Source organism: Phodopus roborovskii, unplaced genomic scaffold (genome assembly GCF_943737965.1).
Source record: "Phodopus roborovskii unplaced genomic scaffold, PHOROB, whole genome shotgun sequence".
In the NCBI taxonomy this organism is placed as follows: Eukaryota; Metazoa; Chordata; class Mammalia; order Rodentia; family Cricetidae; genus Phodopus; species Phodopus roborovskii.
This window is the reverse complement of record NW_026125295.1, coordinates 17,568,210-17,593,129: the sequence shown is the minus strand read 5'-3', so window position 1 is coordinate 17,593,129 and position 24,920 is coordinate 17,568,210. Positions and strand designations below refer to the sequence as shown.

The following is a 24,920-nucleotide window of genomic DNA, read 5'->3' as shown; positions in this document are numbered from 1 at the left end:
TTACATAGAAAATGCCGACAAGCATGACCAATAATAGTTTGTGCCATATCAGAGCCTTCAGTTCCTCGAGAGCTGGTCTGATCAGGTTTCCCTGGAGGCTGTGCCTATCAGAGCTGCCCCGGGAATGCAGCTGTGGGCCACCGCCATCCTCCAAATCAAAATGTCACTGGTGGAGCCGAGGAACCAAATTTTTAGTTTAGATGTGTATTTTCAGTTTGATTGCTGGGAAAACCATTATGTACAGCTGGGAAAGCTTGGGTTGGTGGATCGACTTTTTCAAGTATGAATGTTTTGAAATCTCAACACAAAGAGGGGTATTTCAAATTGAAATTTGGCATCTAAATAAACTGTAAAATACACACTGGATTTTTAAAAAACTTCAGTGAAAATAATTTAAAATAGCTCATGGATAATACCTTTGCATATTAATCATATATCGAATTATATTTTGGGAAGACTGAGTTGAATAAAATATACCCAAATCATCTCTGTTTCTCATTGCCATTGTATGGTGTGAATACCATTGGGAAAATAACTGGAAAGTTTTTTTAAATTTTCAAACCCTAAAAATCATGAACTTTTTCATTAGAAAGTGTGCTCATGGCATGTGATTGTGGGTGGCCAAAGATGCTGTCTGTTGTGATTGAGTTTCTTCTTGGGGTGGGGCATGAAGGGAAAGCAGGGGTCTGCTGCAGGCCTGGGCTCGGAGCTGTATCACGTGGGCCTTTACAGCTTGTGCCTCTGGGCCCTCAGCTCCGACTCCTTTCCTCTCAGATACAGTGAGTTACCATTTTACTCCTGGGGCGGGTCCTGTGAGAGCTGCTGTGAGAATCTGGGAAACACAGGGAAGAGCTTTATACAGTTTCCTTGTTTGCAGCACGTCAAATCCTAGGACCAAATACACCTCACTATTAATTTTTTAAAGTTTCGTTTAGCTATCAGGGGGATTGCTTGTTTGTTAGAATACCTGGCCTTGAACTCAGAATCCTCCTGCCTCTGCCTCCAGAGACGATGAGCATATACCACCATGTCTGACCTCGGGTTGTCCTCTGTTGGTTTTGTTTTGTTTTGTTTTAGCTGTCTGAATTAAGGTTCATATGTTTAGAATCTTGTGAGCATTTTGTGTCTCCAAGGAAACCTGGCTGCAACTCATTTCAGTTCATTTATTGTCTTCTTGTCGCTGACCCTCAGGCAGCCCACTCCATGTGACCTACATATCTTTTCCTTACCTTTCATTTACTCAGACAAAATCACATTAAAATGAACATTTTCCAACAGAACATTAAGGGACAGTTCTGTGCATTCCAGGGAGTAGCCAGTTAAGTTCCTCTGCCACATTGACAACATGTAACAATTACAGACAAACTGATCCCTCACCAACCTGTAGCTGTTTTAGAAGCTAAGGTAATCCACACCAAACCAGTTGGGCTGAATTTAGCTGTCACAGGCATGCTTATATTTTACCAATGAGAACTAAAGTAGCTGACAAGCAGGCAAGTCCAATGTGAGATTGTATTCACGAGTGTCTTCATTTATCACTTTCTACCTTATTCGAGACAGGGTCTCTCATTGGACCTATTGGCTGATCGGAGAGCTCCAGGGATCCACCCCACCCCACACACACCCCACCCCCATCCAGAGCTGAGGTCATGGTCATACACTGTTGTGTAATATTTTGAACACATTCTGACAATAGCTTGTTTTGAATCAGAGGGCAGAGCTAGCTACAAGTGGACCAAAATTAATCATAGAGGTTTTGGAGGACTGAGGACAGAGAGAGACAGAGAGAAATAGGACAGGGCTCAGAGAGGACCCGAGTCCTTTTGGGTGGGGGAATGGAAGAGATAGGTCATCACTGGTCGCTTTGCACTGCTTCTCTGATCATTCAGGTTCCACCCTGATATCTGACTCTCAACTCTTTATTGATAAAGAATAATTAGATAAATGCAACAATACACCACCATGCCTGGCTTCTTACATGTCCACATGCTTCCACAGCAGGCACTTTACTGACAGAGCCAACTCCCCAGCCCCAAATGTTGGTATTTTAATGGACACAAGGCTTGCCAACAACTGCTTTTCTTCATAAACCCAACAACAACGGCAGTCTCTTGGAAGCTCAAAAGGACAGACATTAGCCCAGGCTTCCTAAGGGGTTTGAACTTGTGACATCCTTAAGTAAAGGATGTCACCAAATGAAATACAGCCATGAAAATGTCTACTATGAAGGACACCATACATACCATTACATCAAGCCAGGTGGCCTTGCTTAGTTCCTCCATTGTACAAATGGGAGGAGGCGGACCTCTGCAAGGAGTAGCGTGCCAAGGATTTGGAAGTAGATAAGCCTATGGCTTGTTTATCCCTGGCAAGCATTTCTCCACCTTCTTTTGGTCTGGGTTTTTGCAGCTGCCTCCCAACTAAACGTGCAGCCACAGCCTAGCAGCTGGCTGCTGCAACCCTCCGGAATGTGAGGCTGGCTTCCCCGGAGCTCTCCCTTCAGCTGTCTGGGTATCACCAGAGCTTGTCCAAGCCTGAGACATTCAGATCTCCGGTGCCTGGCCCATTCCAGCACGTTCTCCTGGCCTCTGTTCCAGCACACTTGGCTTGTGCTCCTGTCTGTTTGGAAAGATTTATTGAGAGAGATGTTCCAAGGACCTGTTCAAAAGCAGAGTGTTCTCTCTGACAATTTGTCATCCCTCATCTCATTTTCTTCTTGCAGTGTTAGCTCACTCCTTTCATACTTGTTTATGTCCCCATGTGTGTGCACAATCAAGCGTGTGTTTTGTCTGTGTGTGTGCACGATCAAGCATATGTTTTGTCTGTGTGTGTGTTCATGATCAAGCATGTGTTTTGTCTGTGTGTGTATATGTATGATCAAGCATGTGTTTTGTCTGTGTGTGTGTGTGCATGCGCATGATTGAGCATGTGTTTTGTCTGTGTGTGTGTATATACGATCAAGCATGTGTTTTGTCTATGTGTGTGTACGATCAAGCATGTGTTTTGTCTGTGTGTCGTGTGTTGTGTGTCGTGTGTGTGTGTGTGTGTGTGTGTGTGTGTGTGTGTGTGTATGTGTGCTTGTGTGCACTTGGCATCACCACCACTTATTTGTGCTCGGGGTTGGGGGTGAAGATAAGGCAGGAAGGCCATTCAGAACATGCTGGGGCCCTGAAAGAGGAGCTGCAGTCTGAGCACCAGGCCATGAGCAGATGGCTTGAGTAGTGAAGAAAAACCAAGAAACAGCAAAACACCCGTGGGAAGCACGAGGGCCGGCCGGGAGTCTGGGCATGTAATGAAACAGTTCTTCGGTGAGTATTAATGCCCAAGGGAACATGCATTTAGCTTTTCTCTTAGTATTTAATCAGCCAGAGGGCTCTATGATCAGCTCCAGATACTGGGGGTGTCAGGACACCAAAAGGAAACAAAACCAATTCTGGTGACTGTTAGAGTTTCCCAGGTTCCCAAGTAAGCAGGACTCTGGGAAGAGTTGTCCCTTAATCCATTGTCAATTTATGGTCCTACCATATTTTCCTCCGCTTTCATGTGTCTTCCTCATGGTGGCGTTTGCATGTTCCTTTTAAGATAAACACAGCATGAGTGTGGGTGGTGGTCGGGCTTCTTCTCTGCCTTCTCTTCATCCTCAAGTATGGGTAGGTTCTCCCTGGAGAAGCCTGAGTGAGGGCTGGCCAGATGGAGGGCTGCTGGGAGGCAGCTTGAGACCGTCCTCCTTTACTTGGGCTGATACACCCACAGAGAGGTGTCCATGTCACTCCTCCACATGGGGAGACGTGGAGACTGCAGGCACCATGCATCGCCTTCCTCGCTCTGAAGTGGGTGCCCAGTGCTTTTTCGTTCCTCTGTACCAGCTGTGGTAGCCGGCATTTGCTCACCCTGGGGTCTTTGCACAGCCATTTGTGTACTTAAAAGTGTGCCCCGCCCCATCCCATGTGCTCAGGGGTCACTCCTGTGTTGCAGCTGTGGTGTTCGGCTGTCCTATGCTCACCCCCTCAGACTTCAGAACCCTCCCACCACATATGCTTTCCTTTGATTTATTATGCCCTCCTCCTACTGAAGAGTCTATTCTCTTTTGTCCCGCCTCCTTTTCCAGGATCCTGTGATGTATGCCAGGCTAGCTTCAAATTCATGGTCTTCTTGCCTCAGCCCTCCTAATACACGTTGCCAGACAAATTCCTTCGCCTGCCTGTTCCCTGGGATCGGAAAACCTGCCTGGATCACTGAGCAGTGGGTCCTCCCTTAGCATGTATGTCATAAATACAAGAGAGCTCACCAGCTGCAAAAAGATGAGACCCTGGAGTATGCCTTTAGCCTCTTCAGGAGGGCAGTGTTGATGGCTGCATGGTTTTCACTGGCCATCCAGACACTAAAAAGTTCTTTTATTTATTATCCCTGTAGAGAGGGGAGGGGGGGAGAAAGAGAGGAAGAGAGAGAGAGAGACAGAGACAGAGACAGAGAGAGAGGGAGACAGATAGATAGACAGACTATGTCTGCACACCATAGCGCACATATAGAATTCAGAAGTTAGAGGACACTTCACCAAAGTTTGTTCTCTCTTCTACCATGTGGGTCCCAGGGATCCAACTAGGCTGTGGGGCTTGGTGGCAGGAACTTCCCCTACTGAGCCTTCTTCTAGCCCCCCCCCCAAGCTGGGCATCAGATTTGCCTGAAGAGTTTGAAATACACAAAGCCCTTCCAGCCTTGATGACTGCGACTTTGGCAGTAATAAGATTCACCCAGAGTCTACTGAAGCCAGGGTTAAGGTAGAGACTTGAACCCTGAGTCTCCATCGTGCCTAGGAGGGCACTTGACCAGGCAAAGACTGGGAGCGAAAGGAATTCATGGGGTGGCTGTGGGGCAGAAAGAGAAGGCTGGGATTGGCAGGGGCCAGGTGCTTGCAGATGGAACCAGGGCAGCCACAGTGAACCAATGGGAGTCACCTCTGGGTGGTGACCGCTGTCTACTCAGTCCACCTGAACCGTCTGCCCTTGGGTGCCTGGCTGAGATCTGAGCACAGTGCTCAGCCACATGGGTGACAGTCCAGCCACCAGGCTTTCTAAGAAAATAACTTGTCTGGTGCAACAATAGGAATCTAAAGCAAACTGCACGGCTAATTTAAAATTCTAAGGGACATTATCAGGGGAAGGAGTTCCCCAGAATTTTACTCTTCCCTCTCAAAATTTTCATCCCAGGCCTCAGAATTACATTAAACAAATTCCATTAGTCTCAATTTTCCACCCTTGATGAGAAGTATTGTTTTTCTCTGGGGTTGGAGAAGAGCTTTCATGTGGAAGTTTTATCTCCAATACAAAAAGAAAGAAAAAGAAAAACAAGAAGCAAAGGGTATGTTTAGTTTATTCTTTCATCTGCTTTTTTTTCCTAGTGGCTCTAGTTCAAGGTAGTAAATATGTCAGCTCTAGTTTAAGGTAATAAATATGTCAATGTAAGTGCTCTGAGGTCTTCAGAAGACAAGGCAGACCTGTTTAACTAATGCCCAGTGATTGATGCTTTGTTATTTTAGCTTACTTGGGAATGAGATGGCCAGGAACAAATTAATTTAACTTTTTATAACTTTGAGAATGTAAAGTATCCAAAAGATTTGGGTTGTTATCTTTTCCCCTGCTACAGACTGAACCCAGAGCCTGGTACGTGTTAGGCAATCACTCTATCTCTGAGCTACATCCCTAACTTGGGGAACCATTTTTAAGTAGGTAATTACAAAAAACAGTTACTTGTGAAACATTTGTGTGTGCATAGTATGTGTGTGGGGTGGGGTGGGGTGCACACAAGTGTGGGGGCCTTAGGAGGCATCAGGCCTCCTGGAGCTGGTGCTCTGCAGGGTCGTGAGTCACCTGGGTCCTCAGCAAGAGCAGCAAATATTCTTAACTGATGAGCCATCTCTCTAGCCCCCTATTTTGAAATGTTAATTTTGTGTTTACTTAGTTTGCTTTTAACCATTATGCTTGGCATATTCATGAAAGTTTCATAAGACATTGAACAGATAACCATCACTTTCTTTTTTTTTTAAGACTATTGTTAAATATGAATAACACAAGTTTATTTTACTAATAAACATAGATAGAAAAGATGTGGTCTGGGTCATATTTAATGCCAACAACTCTGAAGATATATCATGTCTTGTTTATTTGAGTTTTGTATGCATTTTGTTTTAACATTGAAGTCCACTCATGAATGGTGATGGTCCTTGATGATTAGGAATGCCTATGTGTCCCAATAAAAGATAGGGCCATAGAGCATGGCTACATACTGAGACCCTGTCTCTAAATAAATAAATAAATAAATAAATAAATAAATAAATAAATAGTGATTTGCCGAGAAAGAAATTATGAAAGTAATCTCATTTACAGTTGTATATTAAAAAAAATAACCTAGGGATAAAGTTACGAAGGAAATTGAGGGCTGGTTAAGAACACTGGCTGCTCTTCCAGAAGTCCTAGTTCAATTCCCAGCAACCACATGGTGGCTCACAACCATCTATATTGGGGTCTGATGCCCTCTTCTGGAATAAAAGGTGTACATGCAGATGCAGCACTCATACACATTAAATAAATTAATAAATCTTCAAAAATTAAAAAGAAGGAAAGAGATTTCTGTGATGAAAATGACAAGCACTGATCAGAGGTACTGAAGACAACAAAGATGGAAAGACCCCATGTTTATGGATTGAAAAAATTAATGTCAAAATGATCGTATTCAAGCAATCTACAGATGTGATGAAACTCATTGAAATATCAAATACATTCTTCAAAGAACTTGCAAAAACTAACTCTGGGATTCATATGGAAGCACAGTATTTAAAGCAATCTGTCTAAAAAGAGCAAAAGGGGGGCGTGTCACAATACTAATCTCAAGACAAATTATAGAACAACAGACAGGTTCTGGAGCAGACAGAACAAAGGAGCAGACCAGTTGAATAGTTCACATCTCTACATCCAACTGATGGCTGATGATGGTGCATGTGCACACATGCACGCACACATGATGGGAGATGTCATTCTGTAAATATGTTTCTCTTATTGGTTAATGAATAAAACACCGTTGGCCAATAGGAAAGCAAGATAGGCAGGACTAGGAGACAAGGAGGATTCTGGGAGAGGTAGGAGGAGTCAACATGTAAGACCAAGAGAGCAGATGTTTGAGCCCTCTCTCCGGTAAGATAAGACCACGTGGAAATGCTTAGATTAATAGAAATGGGTTAATAATTAAGACAGAGCTAGCCAATAAGTAATCTAGTAACAGGTCAATAGCTTTATATCTAATACAATGTCTCCGTGTGTTATTTGGGGCTATTGCAGCTGTGGGACCAGGCTGTGGGGACATGCACACAATCGAAGGAATTCCGGATGTGGTGCTGGGAAAACTAGGTATGTGCAGAAGATTGATACTTTATTCTTATTAGTAATAAAACTTAGTTCAAAATGGATCAGGTGCCCAAATGGAAGACCTGAAACTGTGTGTGTTGGGGGAGGGCAGAACAAACACATGAAGAGTCTGACAAGAACCACAAGCCCAATTGCCAGATGGGATGACAAACTAAAAAATTTTCAAACAAGAAAACAGTCAATGGAGTGAAGAGACAGCCTGTAAAGTGGAGGAAATTATCTGCAGAGTATTCATCTAGCAGAGGGTTCAAGGACTTGAAACAATTATCAAAAAGACAAATGGACAAATGGTCTATAGAAAAGAAAAATATGCCGGGCAGTGGTGGGGCACGCCTTTCATTCCAGCACTCAGGAAGTAGAGGCAGGCAGATGTCTGAGAGTTCGAGGCCAGCCTGGTCTTCAGAGTGAGTTCCAGGACAAGTTCCAAAGCTACACAGAGAAACCCTGTCTTATAAAAAGGAAAATAAAATTAAAAAAAGGAGACAACTAACAAATACATAAAAACAAGCTCACTATCACTGTCAGGGAAAAACAAATCAAAGTCATTCAGCGCAGCTGGGGAGTTGGCAAAGCACACCTTCTTTTCCTGTAGCTTCTGAAGGTCTGTTTCCATTACCCACACAGAGTCCCTTACAACAGCCTGTCACTCCAGATCCAGAGGATCTTTTCTGGACTCTGTGGGCACCTATGCTCATGTGTCCATATGCGTACACAGACACACATATACACATAGATACACATAATAAAAAATTTAAATTATGAGATTGTCATTTTATTTATGAGAATGGCCATTCTCAAGAGATAAAAAGATCAGTTGAGCATGATGGAACAGATCTTCAGAGGCTGAGACAGGAGGATTGCCAAAAATTTGAGGTCACCCTGTGCTAGTTAAGGGATATTAGGTTAGCAAGGTAGCTGATATTGAGACAATAATATTGAGACAACTAAATACATGGATATGAAAAAATCATATATAAATAGTATTCAGGCACAAAGGAAAGGGAAATGGCATCATTTGCAGCAAAATGGATAGAAGTAGAGGATAATAGGTTTGTGAAATGAGCCACACAGAAAGAGTGGCATGGGTCCACTCTCATATGTGTAAGTCTACCTGAATACAGAACAGTGGTTAATAAGGAATGGGAAGAGGGCAGGAGGCAAAGCAGGATTTGATCAGTGAACACAGACATCTATGAAAATATTACATTAACATGTTCAGTTCATAAATTAATAACTGCTACTGCACTTAAAATTATCTAGCACTGTATTAAAGTGTAAAAATGAATTTCACTATTATTTAACCCAGTATGTCCACACATTATTTCAACATATAATTAATATGAAAATATACATTTTTTTTACATTTTTCTCCAAATTCAGGATATACATACGTTCCTTCTCACCTAAGTTATTCAGTGGAAATGCTTGTTCTGTAAAAGTTAATTGCAAATTTCATATAATTTATAATAAAAATAGGTTCACAGATTCAAGTTCTGGATATTCTTAAAAGTTTCGGAAAATGTAAGCCACTGGTTTAGAAATGTATACACATGAATTAAAATTAAATTAGAAATTCATGTCCTTGGGCATGTTCAAATATGCATGAGTGACATGTGGCCAACCATGTGCAAATGCCTTTGCCTTTGGTGTGCACAGCCTGAGCGGTCATAACGATGTCTGCCTCACACTGAAATCACAAGGACTTCTGGCATCATTAGTGTGGGAGAACTGACCAGCCAAAATAGCCCATGCTAGTCACTAAAGGTGGAGAGTGATTTGTATCCCTGTCACTTTTGTTTGGAAAAGGAAAAATTCTAACTGGAGTCCATCTCTTGTATCTAAGAAAGCAAAACTTTGGCTTGACAGGAAGTTGTCAAGCAGGTCTGGTTTATCAAAGACCCATCCTATGGCCACAAGCCTCCCGGAGATCATCTAAGGGCATAGTAAGATTTGTTCATGGCCATAGCAGCTCCAGACACACACACACACACACACACACACACACACACACACACACACACACACACAAAGCACCTTGGCTGTGATGGCTAGAATGGGAACCTGTGAAATCTGTCTATGATATCATGGTCAACTTAGGAGCCAGAGTCCTCCCAGCTCTAAGAGAATTAGTGATGACCTTGTCATGAGAATAGATAAAACATTTTCATAAAATGTAATCATTATTCTTTCTGAGTCCACCCTGTGGAAATGGCTTAAAATGACATTTTTGGCTTGGGGAAATTGGCCTGCAGAGGGTTTCCTTTCTGTGTGTCATTCCATTTAGTGTAGGCCATACTACTTCTCATCTCTGCCTCCAAGACGCCGAGTGAACTTTCTAGTATGACTAAACTGTAACCCAAAGCTGCTCTTTAGCCATGTGAGGGCCCCACAGAAGAGCAAACCTTTTCTCAGGAGTGAGAATCAAAGAAGCTTCCTTCACAGCCTGCCCTCCCTGTTGCCTGGCTTTTGAGTCCTAGGTTGGATGAAGGGAGACGTGTTGGACTTAGCGTGAAAATTGTGCTAGCAGTCAGGATGCTGAAGAAGCTGCCTTCTGACTTGTGGGGCATGCAAGCCTTAGACTTCTGGCAGAGGCCGGGGGATGGCTGATAGCCCCTAGGACATGTTAACGGTAGCTGCCGTAGACATGTGGGGAGCAAATGTGGGTTCTGGTGATTTGGGAGGACCCAGTGTGACCTCAGTCTTTGAAGCACAGCAGTCACTGAGATAATCCAGCTGCCCAAATCAGATATAAACCCCGTGAACACTGGAACGATGTGGTCAGAACTGGCGGCGTCGGGGCAGGGTGGCAGTTTCCCTTACCATTAGTGGTGTGGAGTGCATGCTGGCCCACCACCCCCAGTCAGGACCAACGTTACAGTCTGTTTGCTTTCCTTTGTGACAGGGGAAGACTTGCAGCAGTTCTCCGTCTTGTATTCTTCCTGAGATCATTCAGGCTTAACTAGAATTTGATCTCCTCAATGGAGAATCCCATGGAAAATTGCCCAAATTTATCCTAGGAACCCAAGGTCAAAATGCTCCAGCTAACATGTTTTAGCACCTGACTGTGCACACGTCTAACTGCTTTTCTTGCCTTCTGTTAAACGGCATGTTTGTGCAAACCTTCCCCTGCATCTGCTGAGTGAGATAGCAGGATATGGTTATTGCCTTTAAAAACCTGTTGGTCTAAATGCTCAGGGCTAACACTTCAGTCCCAAATACTTTATTCCAGATGGCTGGAATAAAGACTTTCAGTTGGCTACACACTGTGTGAGTGGCCATCTCTGGTGGGCTCTACACAACATTTTGGAGGCCCCAACAATATCCCCAGAGAGTGGATCCCAGCATGTAGGGGCCTCAGGGCCGCCATTAGCTGAGAAGGATGCACCAGCCAGAGAGAAATATCGGTGTGTGTAACACAAAGAAATAAAAGACCCGGAGACAGATACTGGGGTTCAAGCTTCAAACTGAAGATCAGAGAAGCAAAGCAGCCAAGCCAGTAGCTCCTACCTCTACCAAGCTGAAATGGCAATCCTGTTTGTTATTCTTTACTGGTGTGTAACCCAGGGTGGCCTTGAACTCAGAGAGATCCATCTTCCTGTCTCCTGAGTCCTGGGATTAAAGGTGTCTACCACCACTGCCTGGTTTCTACAGCTAACTAGTGTGGGTGGTTTTGATTTCTGATACTTCAGGCATTCTATAATAAATCATAATAAATAACCACAGGGCTGTACACCCTGGGATGTTCAAGGGCCCCCTGAAAATCCTTTCGGACCAATCACTGCCAAACATTCTGAAGGCTCCTTGACACTGTCACCCAAAAGAAAAGAAAAAGCCACATGGTCTGAACATCTCCAGAAGTAAGTTTGGACTCTAAGGGGTACTATTTGGAGCCAGGCAGTGGTGGTGAATGCCCTTAATCCCAGAACTAGAGAGGCAGAAGCAGGTGGATCTCTGAGTTCAAGGCCAGCCTGGGCTACATAGTGAGTTTCAGGACAACAACAAAAAGCACCATTTAGTTAGGACACAAGAGGGGAGGTCATATGCAATTGCAGACCCGGTTTCCAGGATCCGTGTGAGCTGTCACCAGGCTCCCCTGGTCTGTTCAGGTGTTTGAATGTGGCACACACATTCCTTGGGTGTCTTTACTATGTGTCTCTCTGTATGACTGTGTCTCCTTGTGTGTTTCTGTCAGCTCTGTTGGTTGGAGAAACATCTAAAATGGAATTGGGGGAGTGAGCTCTTCTGGAATCTTCAGTTCATTAACTTGCTGCCTTCCAAGGCAGTGTGTGATCTCCTGCAAATACATGGGCCATGCTGGGCTGTGGGCTCCTTACAACTCCTTCTCTAGTTCTTTCCTGCTCTGACACTTCTCGGTGCTGTCTAGGATTCCCACAGCCCATCATTCAGTTCTGGGGATCAAACTCAAGTGCTCACAGTTGGTGGCAAGCACCTTTATCCACTGAGCCATCTCGCTAGTCCACCAAGCCTTGTTTTGTTGTTCTCTTCCAAGAGCTTCTAACATTTCAAACCTAAAACCTACGTTCCTCACCTTCAGCTAAAACCCTGCATCTGTGTCCCCTCGCTTCTACAGCAGGTGGGAACCTTAGAAGCTCAATTTGGAGCTTGTTTCCCCTTTATATTCTAGGTAGAGCCTGTTTCTCCAAGGTTGCGGAGAGTCAGCTCTATCTAGTAAGGAAGGGTGGGGTTGTTAGACTGTCAGTTGGACACACTGCCTCCCGAGGACAGCAACAGAGACATTGTCACTGGTGCTTCCTCCCTAAGCATCAGCAAGCAGAATCAGACTGGCTGGCCCCGGCCTTCTTCCCCTCTCCTGTCTGCTCCCGTCTGCCTGTATTGTGTTACTTCAGCTAGAATCAGAAATGTATTCATCACAACAGGCTTTAAATACAGATTCACGAGGCAGCAGAGATACCACAAACTGGGAAGGAAACAGCTCTGTTGCCACCCATGCTTGACCCTTCATGAACTAGGGAGGTCTCTTTCCTAGTCTGTGGCCTTGGGGCTATGGCCGCTGGTGCAAAGTCCGGGCCCACTGGGAGCTGAGAAAGGCCTCAACCGTATCCATCTCCTCAGACGTGGCCACCAGACCCCGGCACCATTGCCACTCACCCCACAGTGTGGCAGGAGACCTACAAAAGGACGTAAGGGGGTTCAGCAGGTGGAGGCACTTGCTAGCAAGCTTGGCGGCCTGAGTTCGGTTCCCAGGACCCACAGGTGGGGGAGAGAACTTATCCCCACTGATCATCCTTTGACCTCCACACACACAGTGAGGCACAGGGGCACACATGCATACGAATAATAAAAATGCAATAAAAGGATTGATATAAAATACAACTCCCCCCCACCAGGTCTCCAAAATGACTCAGAGCCTGCCCAAGAAAAGCCCGTGTTATACAGAGATAGGAGAGGTGGGTGATTTGTAGTGACCTCTAAAGGTTTTATGGCTCCCAGCCTAGTGCTTTGGGCTTTCCTCAGAACTCACAAGCCTACGCCCATTCACTGGAATGATTTCCTTTTCATAATACGCTGTCTCTAGTTCTAACCATGTGTCTCTGACCCAATTCTTTGCTGTGGGATAGAAGAACCCACAAAGCCCATCACAGGTGACATTCAGACCTGTGTCTATAACAGGATGTAGGAAAGGTCTCCCATTGTATGGATGTCCTTGGAATTATGCTTGCTGGTGTCCAAAGCCCCCTGTCCCACAAATAACTCCAGGCTACAGCTTCCAGCAAACTCAGCTCCACCAGCCCTTACCATAAAAAAAATTCCCAGAATTACCCAGGTAAAATTCTCATCCATGCCCCACAATTCTACCATCAAGGCTTCCAACACCACAAACCAGTGGTGTTGGAATAGGAATGCTCCTATTCATGACCCAAGGACTTCAGATAACAAAGCCAAAAGCTCCAAGGCCACTCCTGTTCAAATTAAGGGACCTATGCCACAGGGGCCTGGAGCTCCTATTGTCTACTGCTCTACTGAAACAGACAGAGACAGAGACTGGCCAGGGTGTAGTGTTGGGAAACGGAGTACAGATAACAGGGCTCATAGAAAAGCACTCCCCACTTCAAAGCTGGAAGTAGTCTCTGGGCCTTTTATGGGGTTGATGGGTGGGACATTCTTGCACTTGTAAACTTGGTCCCCAGGCTTGGAAAGGTTCAGCGACATGTCCTTTGAAGGATTTGCAGAGCTCTGAGTGGTTTGAGATTTCCCTTTAGCCTGACCTCCTGTGTCCAGTATCACAGCAGTTTTGCAAGTGGTGGTAGGTAAAGGAAGGAGGAAGTGTCTCTGAATGCCTCTCCCTGGGACAGGAGATTAGGGGACACAGTAGGAAGGTGGGTCAGCCCGAGCTCTGTTTACACTGGGTATCAAAGCCCAGGGAGAGAGGCTACTCAGGCCTTCCTGTGAGGTACAGTTCTTTCTGTATAGATTTTATCTTCTCTCTGTGATTAAGACAAAGTGTGTGTGCGTGTGCCTGTGTGTGCTCCATATACACTGAATGTTGAGTGTGTGAATGCAAGTATATGCAGAGGCCAGAGCTGTTGGTGTCTCTATTGTCTCAGCCTTGCTTGCCTTGAGGCAGAGTTCTCAGGGAACCCTAAACTAGCCATTTCAGATGGGCTGGCAGGACAAGGCACTCTTGGGAGTCACCTGACTCTGCTCATTACTGTTGGCCTCCCAGGCAATGTAGCACCAAGTACATGTAATGCTTGGGCTTCTAGAGATGTAGAGCGTGGTGGAGACCTTCTCCAGGTGTGAGGGAGCAGATCAAAGATGCACGGAGAGTTGGGGAGGTTTGCAGTGGGTAAGAGCAGTTGCCCAGCCAGCATGAGGGTATGAGTTCCAACCCAAGTATCCTGTGAAACAAACAGCTATGTGTGCTTGTGCATGCTACAAAAACTCTGCTACACAGTCCAGACTTGCAAGGTGCCAATATTCATGAGTCACTTACATTTGTCCCTTGGGACCTGGGGAAGGTACTCTCTGGGTCTCACAGGTCTGGAAAAGCAGTCAATCTTTCATGTGCAAAAGAGTCCATGCTGTCACAGACAAATGTGCGAGAGGGTCTGTGCTGTGACAGGCAAAAATGCCTGGCAAAATACAGCCCATCTGTCTCTAACACAAAAGCTGAACCCTAACCCAGAATGCTGGATCCTGATCAAAGTGTCCAGGGTAAGCCATAGAAGGAATGGTCTGTGGTCTGTCAGGCCTCATTAATCAGCCCTTAATGATTTACCGGGCATGCTCTAGGATCCTGAACAGTCCCCATTCCCTTCTTGTGAGGGACATTCTGACCAAGGTTCAGTGTAATGAAGAGGGTGGATGTGCCTTATCTAGTCAGTTGAACTAAAATCCCCCTGGGACTGTTGCTCATTGGGTCCCGTTGTTCACATTCAAGGCTCCCTCAGATTCAGTCACAACCAGTTGTTATCCTAGACAGGGCAGCAACCCTCTCCCTGTCAGTTTATTTCTTCTCCTTGCCCGGGACTTGTCAGTCATTTCCATCCTCTGTAGCGATCACTACTGCATCTTCTCATCCAGGTGAGGGTGCCACTCTCCTTTAAGATCATCGAAGAACTCAACATCATGAAACACACCTGGCAGTTGCCCACTCAGTGACCACCTGGGTGGCCGGAGATATTGGGGATAGGAATAGCCTCGTGGGCAGTGTTCTTCTTGATCTAGAATTTAGGGCAATATTTATGAGTGGAAGGTCAAATTTACTCAACTGATACAAGATGTTGACAAAATTAGGAGCTTTTAAGTGTTCATTCACCAAACCGCAGAAGAGGAAGCATTGTCAAACAGCTGCTCAGATGAAGCGGTGAGCGGTGTGTGCTGTCTTCCTGTCTCAGTATCTCTCAAGTTGCAGATAAATCCAAGCAGAACCTCCCATTCAGGCAGTCCATATCCTTCTGGGTTCTCAAGTGAGAGAAATCAGAACTACCCAGTCTGGACAGAGATCTGGCCATGGGACTCCAAAGGTGTAACTCCCCTCATCTTCTCTGACCCCTCATCTTCTCTGACCCCTCATCTTCTCTGACCCCTCATCTTCTCTGACCCCTCATCTTCTCTGACCCCTCATCTTCTCTGACCTCCTCATCTTCTCTGATCCCCTCATTTTCTCTGACTCCCCCCTCATCTTCTCTGACCCCCCCATCTTCTCTGACCCCTCATCTTCTCTGACCCCTCATCTTCTCTGACCCCTCATCTTCTCTGACCCCCCATCTTCTCTGACCCCCTCGTCTCCTAGTGTAAGACCCTCAGAATGAGGAGTCTCCCAGTTTCGGTCGGTACCCCCAAGAACTCAATGGCCAGTCCAGTTGATGCAACACGCAAGAGGCTTTAATGAACAGGAAACGTTTGTGCAAATGGCCCCCTCAGCACACAGGCTAGAGAGAAGCATCATTCTCCAGGCACAGGCGTTTTTAAAGGCAAAACCCACAAGCTTAGGGAGGGGGTGTGACCTTCTCTCCATTGAGTATGTGACCCTTTGAGGCCGGATGGTCTCACTGTTAGGGTCAGCAGACCTTAGGGCCTTGGGGTGTGCTAATTAATCTTGTCTGGGCAAACCAGAGTTGCAGCTATCTCTTTGTTCCTTAAGGACCCTATTTACCACCTGCTGACTCACGGAAAGGAGGGGCAGTGTGAATTCTTGGTATCCTTCTATCTCAGGGCTGGTGGTTAGCAAATTCCAGGAGCTAAGTCATAGTGGCTTTGGTCAGCTTTCTGGGTCAGATTGCCCTTCATTTCAATTATTTGGGCTCCATTTCATTTCTTTGCTAGTTTAAGTCTTTCACTAGCTTATGCCTTCATTGAGCATGCAGTGCTTACCTGATGTTCTCTGGTTCCTCTCCTATGTACCTAGGACTCTCTGAAAGCTCCCAGGACTTTTTTGTCTCTACACTAAAATTCCACAGTGTTTTGTGGGTTCTAGAGATCTGAGCCCAGATCCTAATGCTTGAGCAGCAGGCATGTTACCCATTGAGCCATCCGGCCCTGTTTGTTTTGAAGCAGCTTCTCACTAGAACCCCTGCTAGCTGAATCTCATAAGCCCCCTCCTCCTGGTCCAGCCTCCCAGGCGCTGGGTTACAGGGGATGCTATCATGCCTGCTCATGTGCTATCTTCACTCTGCCCCTTGGCAAGCTTCCCTCAACTTAGTTTCCAACAGAGTGTATTTTTACTGCTGCAATTTTCCTCGCTCTTTAGAATGTATGTGCCCTGGGCCAGGGAGAGGGCTCAGCAGGTAAAGGGGACAACTGCCACAAACCCCGATTGTCGAGTTTGATCCCTGGGATTCAAGTGGTAGAAGAAGAGAATCAAATAAGGGAAAGCTGTCCAGAGATCTCCAGTTGAGAGCATGGCACACACAAGGGCATAATAACACATTAAATACATGGGGAACCCACCGAATCAGCTGACCCAAACTAGTAAGAGATCACTGACTCAGGTGGGGAACCTGCATAAGACAATGGTGTGGCTGGGACAATGTATGAAGCCACTGGCAGTCGGTCCAAGATCTAACTCTAATGCACAAACTGACTTAGTGGAGCCCATTCTATATGGAGACACACCTTGCTCAGCCTAGACGCAGGGATGTGGGGATGGAGAGGTGCCTTGGTCCTGCCTCAAGGAGATGATGGGACTGACTTAGTAGACTTCTTAGGGGAGGCCTTACCCGCTCCGAGGAGCAGATGGGTGGAGGGAAGGAGTGGGGGGTGCAGGAGGAGAGGAGGGAGGGGGAACTGGGATCGAAATGTAAATAAATTAATAAAAAAAAGAAAATTAAAAAGAAAATAGCTTAAAAAATTATAAGCCTTTTTAACTTTCAGAACAAAAGAATTCTGCTTCCCAAAGTGGCATCCTGTTGTCTGGAGGATAAAAATGTTTTTCTCTGAATGAGGGAGTCTACCTCCATTGCCTCCCGCTCCCCCAGCAGGCCCTTCCTGTTTGGCCTCAGTCACATTCATGCTTGCAGGCTGGAAGATTACACCTGTCAGCACTTACGCCAGGGTCTCACTGCACAGATGTTCCACCCGGCCTCTAGGAAAGTCCCTGCTGCAGGAAGGGTGAGGCTATCACTCAGTTCTCTATCTGCTGATAATGACTTCTGCTTCCAGCTCCATTGCTCGGAACTCTGACCTTACCTTGATCCTCCCTGGGCTCACAAGACAGGTTCAAGCTCAGTCTTAACCTTGACACTGCCTGGAACTCACTCCACTTCCTGCCTAGGGATGCTGAGAAGCTTGAAAGATGCACATGCATGGGGCTTGTGGATCACAAAGTAACCTATGACTGGCATTTGAACACAAACTCCAATCAAAGTGATTTTCCTGAATTTAGACAACATTAAATATTTATAGGATTACTTCCATCTGACCTTTCCTTTTAAAGACAAATGACTCATTTCCCCCCAGGGACTCAAACCACATCTTCATAAACTGTTCTTTGAAACAAAACAAAAACAAAAAACCAAGGGGGCAAAGCTGCCTTTCCCTTTGTTCAGCAGCCACAGAGCAATGTTCTTTGCCAGGACTCTGCTTTATGTACACTATCCTGAACAACTGAAAACTCCTGCATGCTATGAAAGCCACATAATTCTGTGATAGAAACCGCATGCCTTTGCGATGTTAGAAACAACGACATTCTTATTTGTGTATGTAACCAGGCTTTCTGTGACCCGTTCTGGGTTTCTTATACAAACAACAGCAATGTATGTATCCTCTTTTATAAGCTCGATAGTAAAAATGTTTTTAACTTCCCACCCCCATTTCCTCCACGCAATGCTGTGACCTACCTCTCTAGTTAGTGCACACCCACTAATGGAAATGTGAAGTTCTTTGTTTTTTTAAAGTGAATACTTATTAAAGAACACACCTGGGGGAATGCAAAGGAACTGGAGATGTCTCAGATGTTTTTGCTAGTGAGAGAGACTGTTCCCTGGTGTAATGGCTTTGTCAACTTGATACAGTAGAATCACGTTGGGAGTTTCAGTGAGGGGCTGTCTAAATCAGGCTGACCTATGGACAAGCTTGGAGATTGTCTTAATCAAGTCAAACAATGTTTGAAGATCCAGCCTACTGTGGGCAACACCATTCTGTAGGCATGGGGTCCTGAACTGTATAAACACTCCTGTGTGGAGTTTATGAATTAGGCACAGTAAGATCAATAATTATAATATGCTCTGATAAATGTTGTGAACATGGTCGCTCACAAAATATTGTACTGTTTTAGCTTTTCACTTAGAGCATGGTTCTCAATCTGTGGGTTGTGACCCTTTTGGGGTTGAATGACCCTTTCACTGTTGAATATCAGGTATTTACATTGCAATTCATAACAGTAGCAAAATTACAGTTATGAAGCAGCAACAGAAAAAACTTATGGCTGGGGGTCACCACAACATGAGAAACTATATTAAAGTGTGGCTGCATGAGGATACACAGTGTGGATGTAGCTGAGGGATGAATTCCATTCAAGGATAGGAAATAGTAGATGGGCTTGAGACTTTACTATGTGTAAATGATGTTTAATTTTACTGTCAACTCAATAGGATCAAGAATCACCAAAGAGAAAGGCTTGTGTGGGTTTTTTCAAGGTGAGGTTAATTAAAATGGGAATGCCAAATGGAACTGTGGGAGGCATCATTCCACCGACTGGGATTCCAGACTGCACAAAAATGTGAATGTGTTGTTCTCTGCTTCCCAGTTTTGGACACAATGTGACTTGTGTCCTGGAATGTGCAGCCAAGACAAACCCTACCGTAAATGCTTTGGTGAACTATTTTGTCACAGAGACAAGAAAAGCAACTACTATGATTCAAAACTGACACGTTTATTTCTGTAATTTTCCATTTAGTATTGCTGGGTCACAGCTGATTCCAAGTGGTTGAAACGGTAGGTAAGGTGGGCCTACTTTCTAAGAGGCCATACACGCCCTCCCAAAACTCAAACTGCTAACTAAGTTCCAAGTTAAGTTCCTCTTAATTTCTCTATGTGCTAGTCCTCAAACGCTAACGATGTAGTTCCCTGTGTCACAGGTATGGGTACTTAGGTGTGAGTGGTCCTGGAATGTGATTTATCCAGTGAAAAACCTCACATTCGGAGAGAGCCGTGTCTCTGACGGACCCTGGCGTTCTTCCCGCTGCCCTGAAGGACTGTGTCTTGAGAGTGCTGTTGCCTCTCTGCAAATTACACCAAATTGGTCTTACTTACCCAATAAATCTTTTTTTCTTAATTTCTTCAACAATATACTTTGATCATATTTTCACCCTTCCCCCAGAACGAGCCAGATTCTATCTCCCCCTACCTACTCAACTTTGTTTTCTGTTTTTCAAAAAAAAAAAAAAAAAAAAAAAAACAGAAAAATGAAAAAAATCAAGCAAAAACAGAAAAACAAGATTAAAAAAACCAATTAGAACAAAACATGCCAAAAACAAAAGATCCCCAACAAAATGGAAAAAAAAAATCTACCAAAATTACCAAATACCAGTTTGTTTTGTGCTTGGAGCCACATTGGAGGAACCTCTTGGGTGGGGTGGCATCCTGTGCCTCCTCCCCTCTCTGTGCCTGGAACCCATCTGACTTAACCTGTACAGGTCTTGTGTGTGCTGCCAGTCCCTGTGTCTTCACACGTGTGCCAGCCCTGCTGTGTCTAGAAGACACCATTTCCTTGACTCATCTGTCACCTCTAGCTCTCAGAATCTTTTGCCTCCTCTTCCAACATATATCCCAAGCCTTGATGGGAAAGTTTTGATAAGGACACACATTTTAGGACAGAGTTCTCAAGTCTCTCTCTCTCTCCACATTGGCCAGTTACAGATCTCTGTGTTAATTCCCATCTACTACAAGAGGCTTTCTGATGAGGGATGAGAGGGGTACTGATCTATGGTACAGCAGTATGCCATTAGGTTTCATTTTACTGATCTATTCCTTTAGCAGAATAATTTTAGGTATTTTCCTAGAGACCATGACCTACCTAGTCTCGGGCCACTTTAGCCCTGTCAGATATGGGTTCCATCTCTTGGGGTGGGTTTAAACCCAAGAAAAATCGTTGGTTACCTTGTAACATTTGTGCCATTATTGCATCTTGCAGGCAGGTCTCAGTTGTAGGTTCCAGGGTAATATTGATATTACCTTTCTCCTCTAGTAGTGTGCTGATTACCTTCTAGCACCATGAACATTAGTCAGTGGGGGTAAAACTTCTAGTTTGCCAAGAAGCTACTTCCCCATGTTCGATGGCATAAGTAAGTGTTGCCTTCAGTCCTGGGCTTTATCAGGTTGTGGAGAACAACCAATAGCCTGTGACGTCTGGGGCTTTTTTATAGGCCCCTGTAGCCAACAACTCAACAAAATGTAATCCATTCCTGGCCCCGGAGGTTTTACTTGGTGGTATAAAGTATCTAGTTGTGGTTTTGTCTCCTCTATTACTTGTTGACTCCATTTAGAGTCCTACCGTGTATTTTTTAGGAAGCAAATAGAGCAGTGATTCTCAGCCTGTGGGTCTTGACATAAAAAAAAAAAAAAAAAAAACCACTGTGGTTTCTGTTTCTGGTTAGGAATGAAAAGAGGTGAACACCGCTGTGCACATGAGCATGGGGGGGAGGGGGTGAGCCTGTCTCCTACTGCTCCATCAACCGCAAACACGAACACTCATGAAGTTTTCAAAGGGTAAAATTATAGAACAAACATAACTCATTAACAAAGCAGTCAATTCCCTTTATTTTTAAAGTTTTATGTACACATATGAATGATCTGTATAATGTACATTCAATATAGAAAGCTTTATATATTTGATAATGTATAGAACATTTCACAATTACACTAATCTCTTACATAACATCTTGACATCCGTTTTAGTTTTAATTTTTTGCACAAGCTCCTTGTCATTCAGTTTGGTGAAGCCTGTCATACACACCGATGTGCACCGAGCTCTCAGGGAATTAGTTAATGATTGAGGATCTGGTCACAGGTGGAGGGACAGAAATCTAATGTCTGACGATGGGAGGAAGACGGCCATGGAGATCCGGTGCAGGAAAGGGAAGTGCCCTTTTCTGGAGTTAAGATTTAGCCCAATGTCTGTAGACTGCAGCTTAACTCCACAGTCACAGTAATTAAAAAAAAAAAAAAAAAAAAAAAAAAAAGATTATAAAAACTAGGAAGAAAGTTTGTCTTTTTGATTCACAGTCTTGTAAACAGATATAAAGGAACAAAATGTGCTTACATACATCAAGAAAAAGAAATTCTTGTGTACCCATGGAGGCTGACCCAGAGTGCTTTCTCGAAACGTGATATGCCAGAATCCCTGACTCTTTTCCTAAATAAAAATATATTTATAGAAAAAGGAATAACACTGTCATGAACCCAGGAGAAAGGCAGCAGGAGTCTGTTTCAATGGATTGGCTGGAGGACTGTGGACACAGCACTGGCCTTTCAGCATTTACTGTCTCCCAGGGTTTCAAGTTTGATAGCCAAGGTCCCCTGCCTCATGGTCTACAGGAGGTGGAAGGTTAGACATGGCCGATGAGGATGTACCTGCAGTAAGGTAGCCAGCAACTCCAGGGCCTGCAAGAGAGAACAGAAAGCAGGCACTTTGCACATCAGTCAGGCGGGCACAGGGTCCAGTGTCCAGTCCAAAGCACCGGGAAACTGGGAAAATGAAATGACACAGCACTATGTTCATGGCTTGCTCTTATATGACACAATGAGAAATAACTTCAGAATTCATGCAGTAACACTGGTGTAGAAACAGGGAGTTTCACCTCTTTTCGCACCAGGGAAGTTCAATCTTATATATATTTATATATATAAATTAGAAAGAGCTATGTTACATGGGGAAACATGGAACAAACAGATAGAGGAACCCCGCCCCAGCCCATCTCCAAGTGATGCAGGACTGGATTCAACACAAGCAGCTGCTGAGAACATCCCAGTTAGCTTGTTTTCACTTGGTACAAAGGTAGGTCACTTTAATAAGCAACACCCAGTGACACGGCTCACTACATAAGGTCTCTTTGCAGAGGAAGGCTCTGCACATCCATCCCAAAGGTCAGAAGAGTGCTCCAAAGAAGGCGTTAGCATTTTAGCTGGAGCCTCATGTGTCATGTGACTGACAGTCTAGCTCTGTCACGAGAAGGTGGCACTCGGAACCTTGTCAGCAGTCCTAGGAGTACTTGCTTTGGTCTCTGGAGCTGACTTTGAGCACCGCAAACATCTGCTCATACATCTCAGAAGCATCCCACAATGGAACAAGAGAAACTGGCGTAGCTCCGCACAGGGGCAGTGCTTAGCTGAGGGAACGAGGCAAACGCGTACACCGGATGGTTAGATGGGGAGGGCAGTGCGAGCGGCATGCATTGAGCAAAAGGTTTCTCTACCTGCTTCAGGGAGCTACACAGAAGTTAGCAAGCTGCCTGGCAGAGCGGTTCTAAAGCCCACTCCTGAGGTGAAGGGGGCTGCTGCCAGTTAGAAGGGAAGGAGAGACACCTGAGGGGAAAAGAGAAATGTAAGCAGCAAGGGAGTCGAGAGGAAGGGCACCGCAGAGCAAATATGCAGCTAAGGCAACAGGAGGACGGAGGACTTCACCTCACTGCTCACCTTCGGAGCACCAGACTTAGATGGTGAACCGCTGTCACACACTGCGCATGTGCTGGTGAGGCCAAGGGTGACTCTGCCTGCATGAGCTGGGACTAAAGCTAACCAGACTGCCTGGGCACTTGGAGCCATGTATGTTTAACACTTACAGAAATGATTTTCCCTTCTTTAGGTCTTAGGGGCTTACACTATTAACTCTCACCTTCTGCCAGTCATCAAACCAGACCTCCCACAGACTGCACAGGAAAAGACGACCAAAAAAAAAAACCAAACCAGTCCATCAGTGCCGCTCAGAGACAAATACCACACTGCTTCCAACTCCAGGTAGAAACACCATTACCACAGGACTAGCAGGTAGGCCCAGATGAGCAAAACCACAGACAATTCAGACTGTTAGCGATGGTGGTTGTAGACTAGCCTCTGAGCATGCCTGTGAGGGACTGTCTTTACTATGTTAACTGAGAGGGGAGACCTGTCCGTGTGGGTGGCACCATCCCCGCAGCAGGTGACCCTGGATACATGAGATGGAGAGCTGAGCAGCAGCATGCACACACTCGTCTGCCCCTGCTGATTGTGGATTGGTGTGACCAGCTGGCTTCAGGTTCCTGCTGCCTTAACTTCTCCACCAGGATGGACTGTGCCTTGACCAGCTAAAACGAACCCTTTCGCCTTTCAATTGCTTTTGTCAGGATATTCTATCATGGCAATTTGGAAAGAGCTTAAGAAGTGGGCTTAGTTTGGTTCATATCAAAGTAGGAGGTTATGATATCACACCATGAAGGCAACCCTGAAGTCACCGGGGAACCCTGGGTAAACTCAAGAGGGAGGTGAGGTGCTGGGACACAGAGATCACACTTGCTGATCACAGTCACACAAACAAAAACTTGACAGCTGCATGCAACTACGTCATCAACTTAGCTATCCTGCATAAGTGTGAGATACTGAAAGACACGGAGGGCATTCTGAGCTGGAAAAACATCTGGAACTTCTGGAGCAGACTCAAAGTTGTGCAATGACGAGCTTGTAAAGAGGCCTAACCCTACCGCCATCATCTGTCTCCGCAGGGAAAGAAGGCGGCCCCTAAAAGCACCGCACTGCTGCACTCTTTCGCCACCGACTCTCTAGGTTAAAGAACTTGAAAACTCCACCACCAAAGTGAATTTTAGAGGGTGCTTAGTCGGCTGGCACCTAGCAGTTCTTGAGTCTACAAAAAAGCGTAAGTAACGCACGGGGTACCTACATCACAGGAAGACTCCAGCAGAGGCAATCTTGAAGAAACAGGTATCCGGGAACGAAAACAGTATGCCAGGAGAGAGCCAAGGAAACGGGTGGTCCTGTCTTAATTTCCAACCCCAATTAACCCTACTCGGGACTTCCACATCTTGATCTTGAGCAGGGACCAACTGGCATTTGCTCAGCAGTCAAGGAGAAGAAAAGCTACCTTTATTTTTAGCTTACTTTGAAGCAACTTTCTCCTCAGAAAATGCTTATTTCTCTGCCTTTTAAACAATATCCACATATAACCGACAAACACACTCAAATACTTCAGTTAGAAGGAAGGTTTGGGGCTTGTTTCTCACTGCACCTTAGTTTAGTTATGAACTAGAGAAGAACTGGGTACAGTCTGTACCATATGAAGATCGGATTTTTAATAAATTCTGATTAAACACAACATACAAAAAGCATTTGGGAGCCCGGGCGGTAAGGAAGCGACCCCTCAACTGTAGGGGTCCTTTTGTTAGAAGCATAACTTTTGAAGCAAAGGTCCAAAGTCCTTTCAAGGGAGCGGACTAAAATCAATGGGAAAATCCAAAGTAACATCTCAAGAGAGAACGTTCCAGTTTGATGAAGTGCCAGGAACAGAGCAGATCTAAGGCAAGTGTAGCT

General features: G+C 45.1%; 1 protein-coding gene across 3 annotated transcripts in view; it reads right to left on the bottom strand.

The window, feature by feature from the left end:
• Nucleotides 1–21,133: 21,133 nt before the first annotated feature.
• Dnajc13 (DnaJ heat shock protein family (Hsp40) member C13) overlaps nucleotides 21,134–24,920 on the bottom strand; it is a 107,033-nt gene continuing 103,246 nt past the window's right edge. For 2 of the 3 annotated variants that reach the window (XM_051205901.1, XM_051205911.1), the window contains one exon: nucleotides 21,134–22,004. In XM_051205901.1, coding sequence (XP_051061858.1) covers nucleotides 21,898–22,004 — 107 coding nt within the window. In that variant the 3' untranslated portion in view covers nucleotides 21,134–21,897. Of the gene's footprint in view, nucleotides 22,005–22,816; nucleotides 22,926–24,920 lie in introns of all 3 variants that reach the window. The other variant, XR_007835858.1, reaches the window with a different exon arrangement.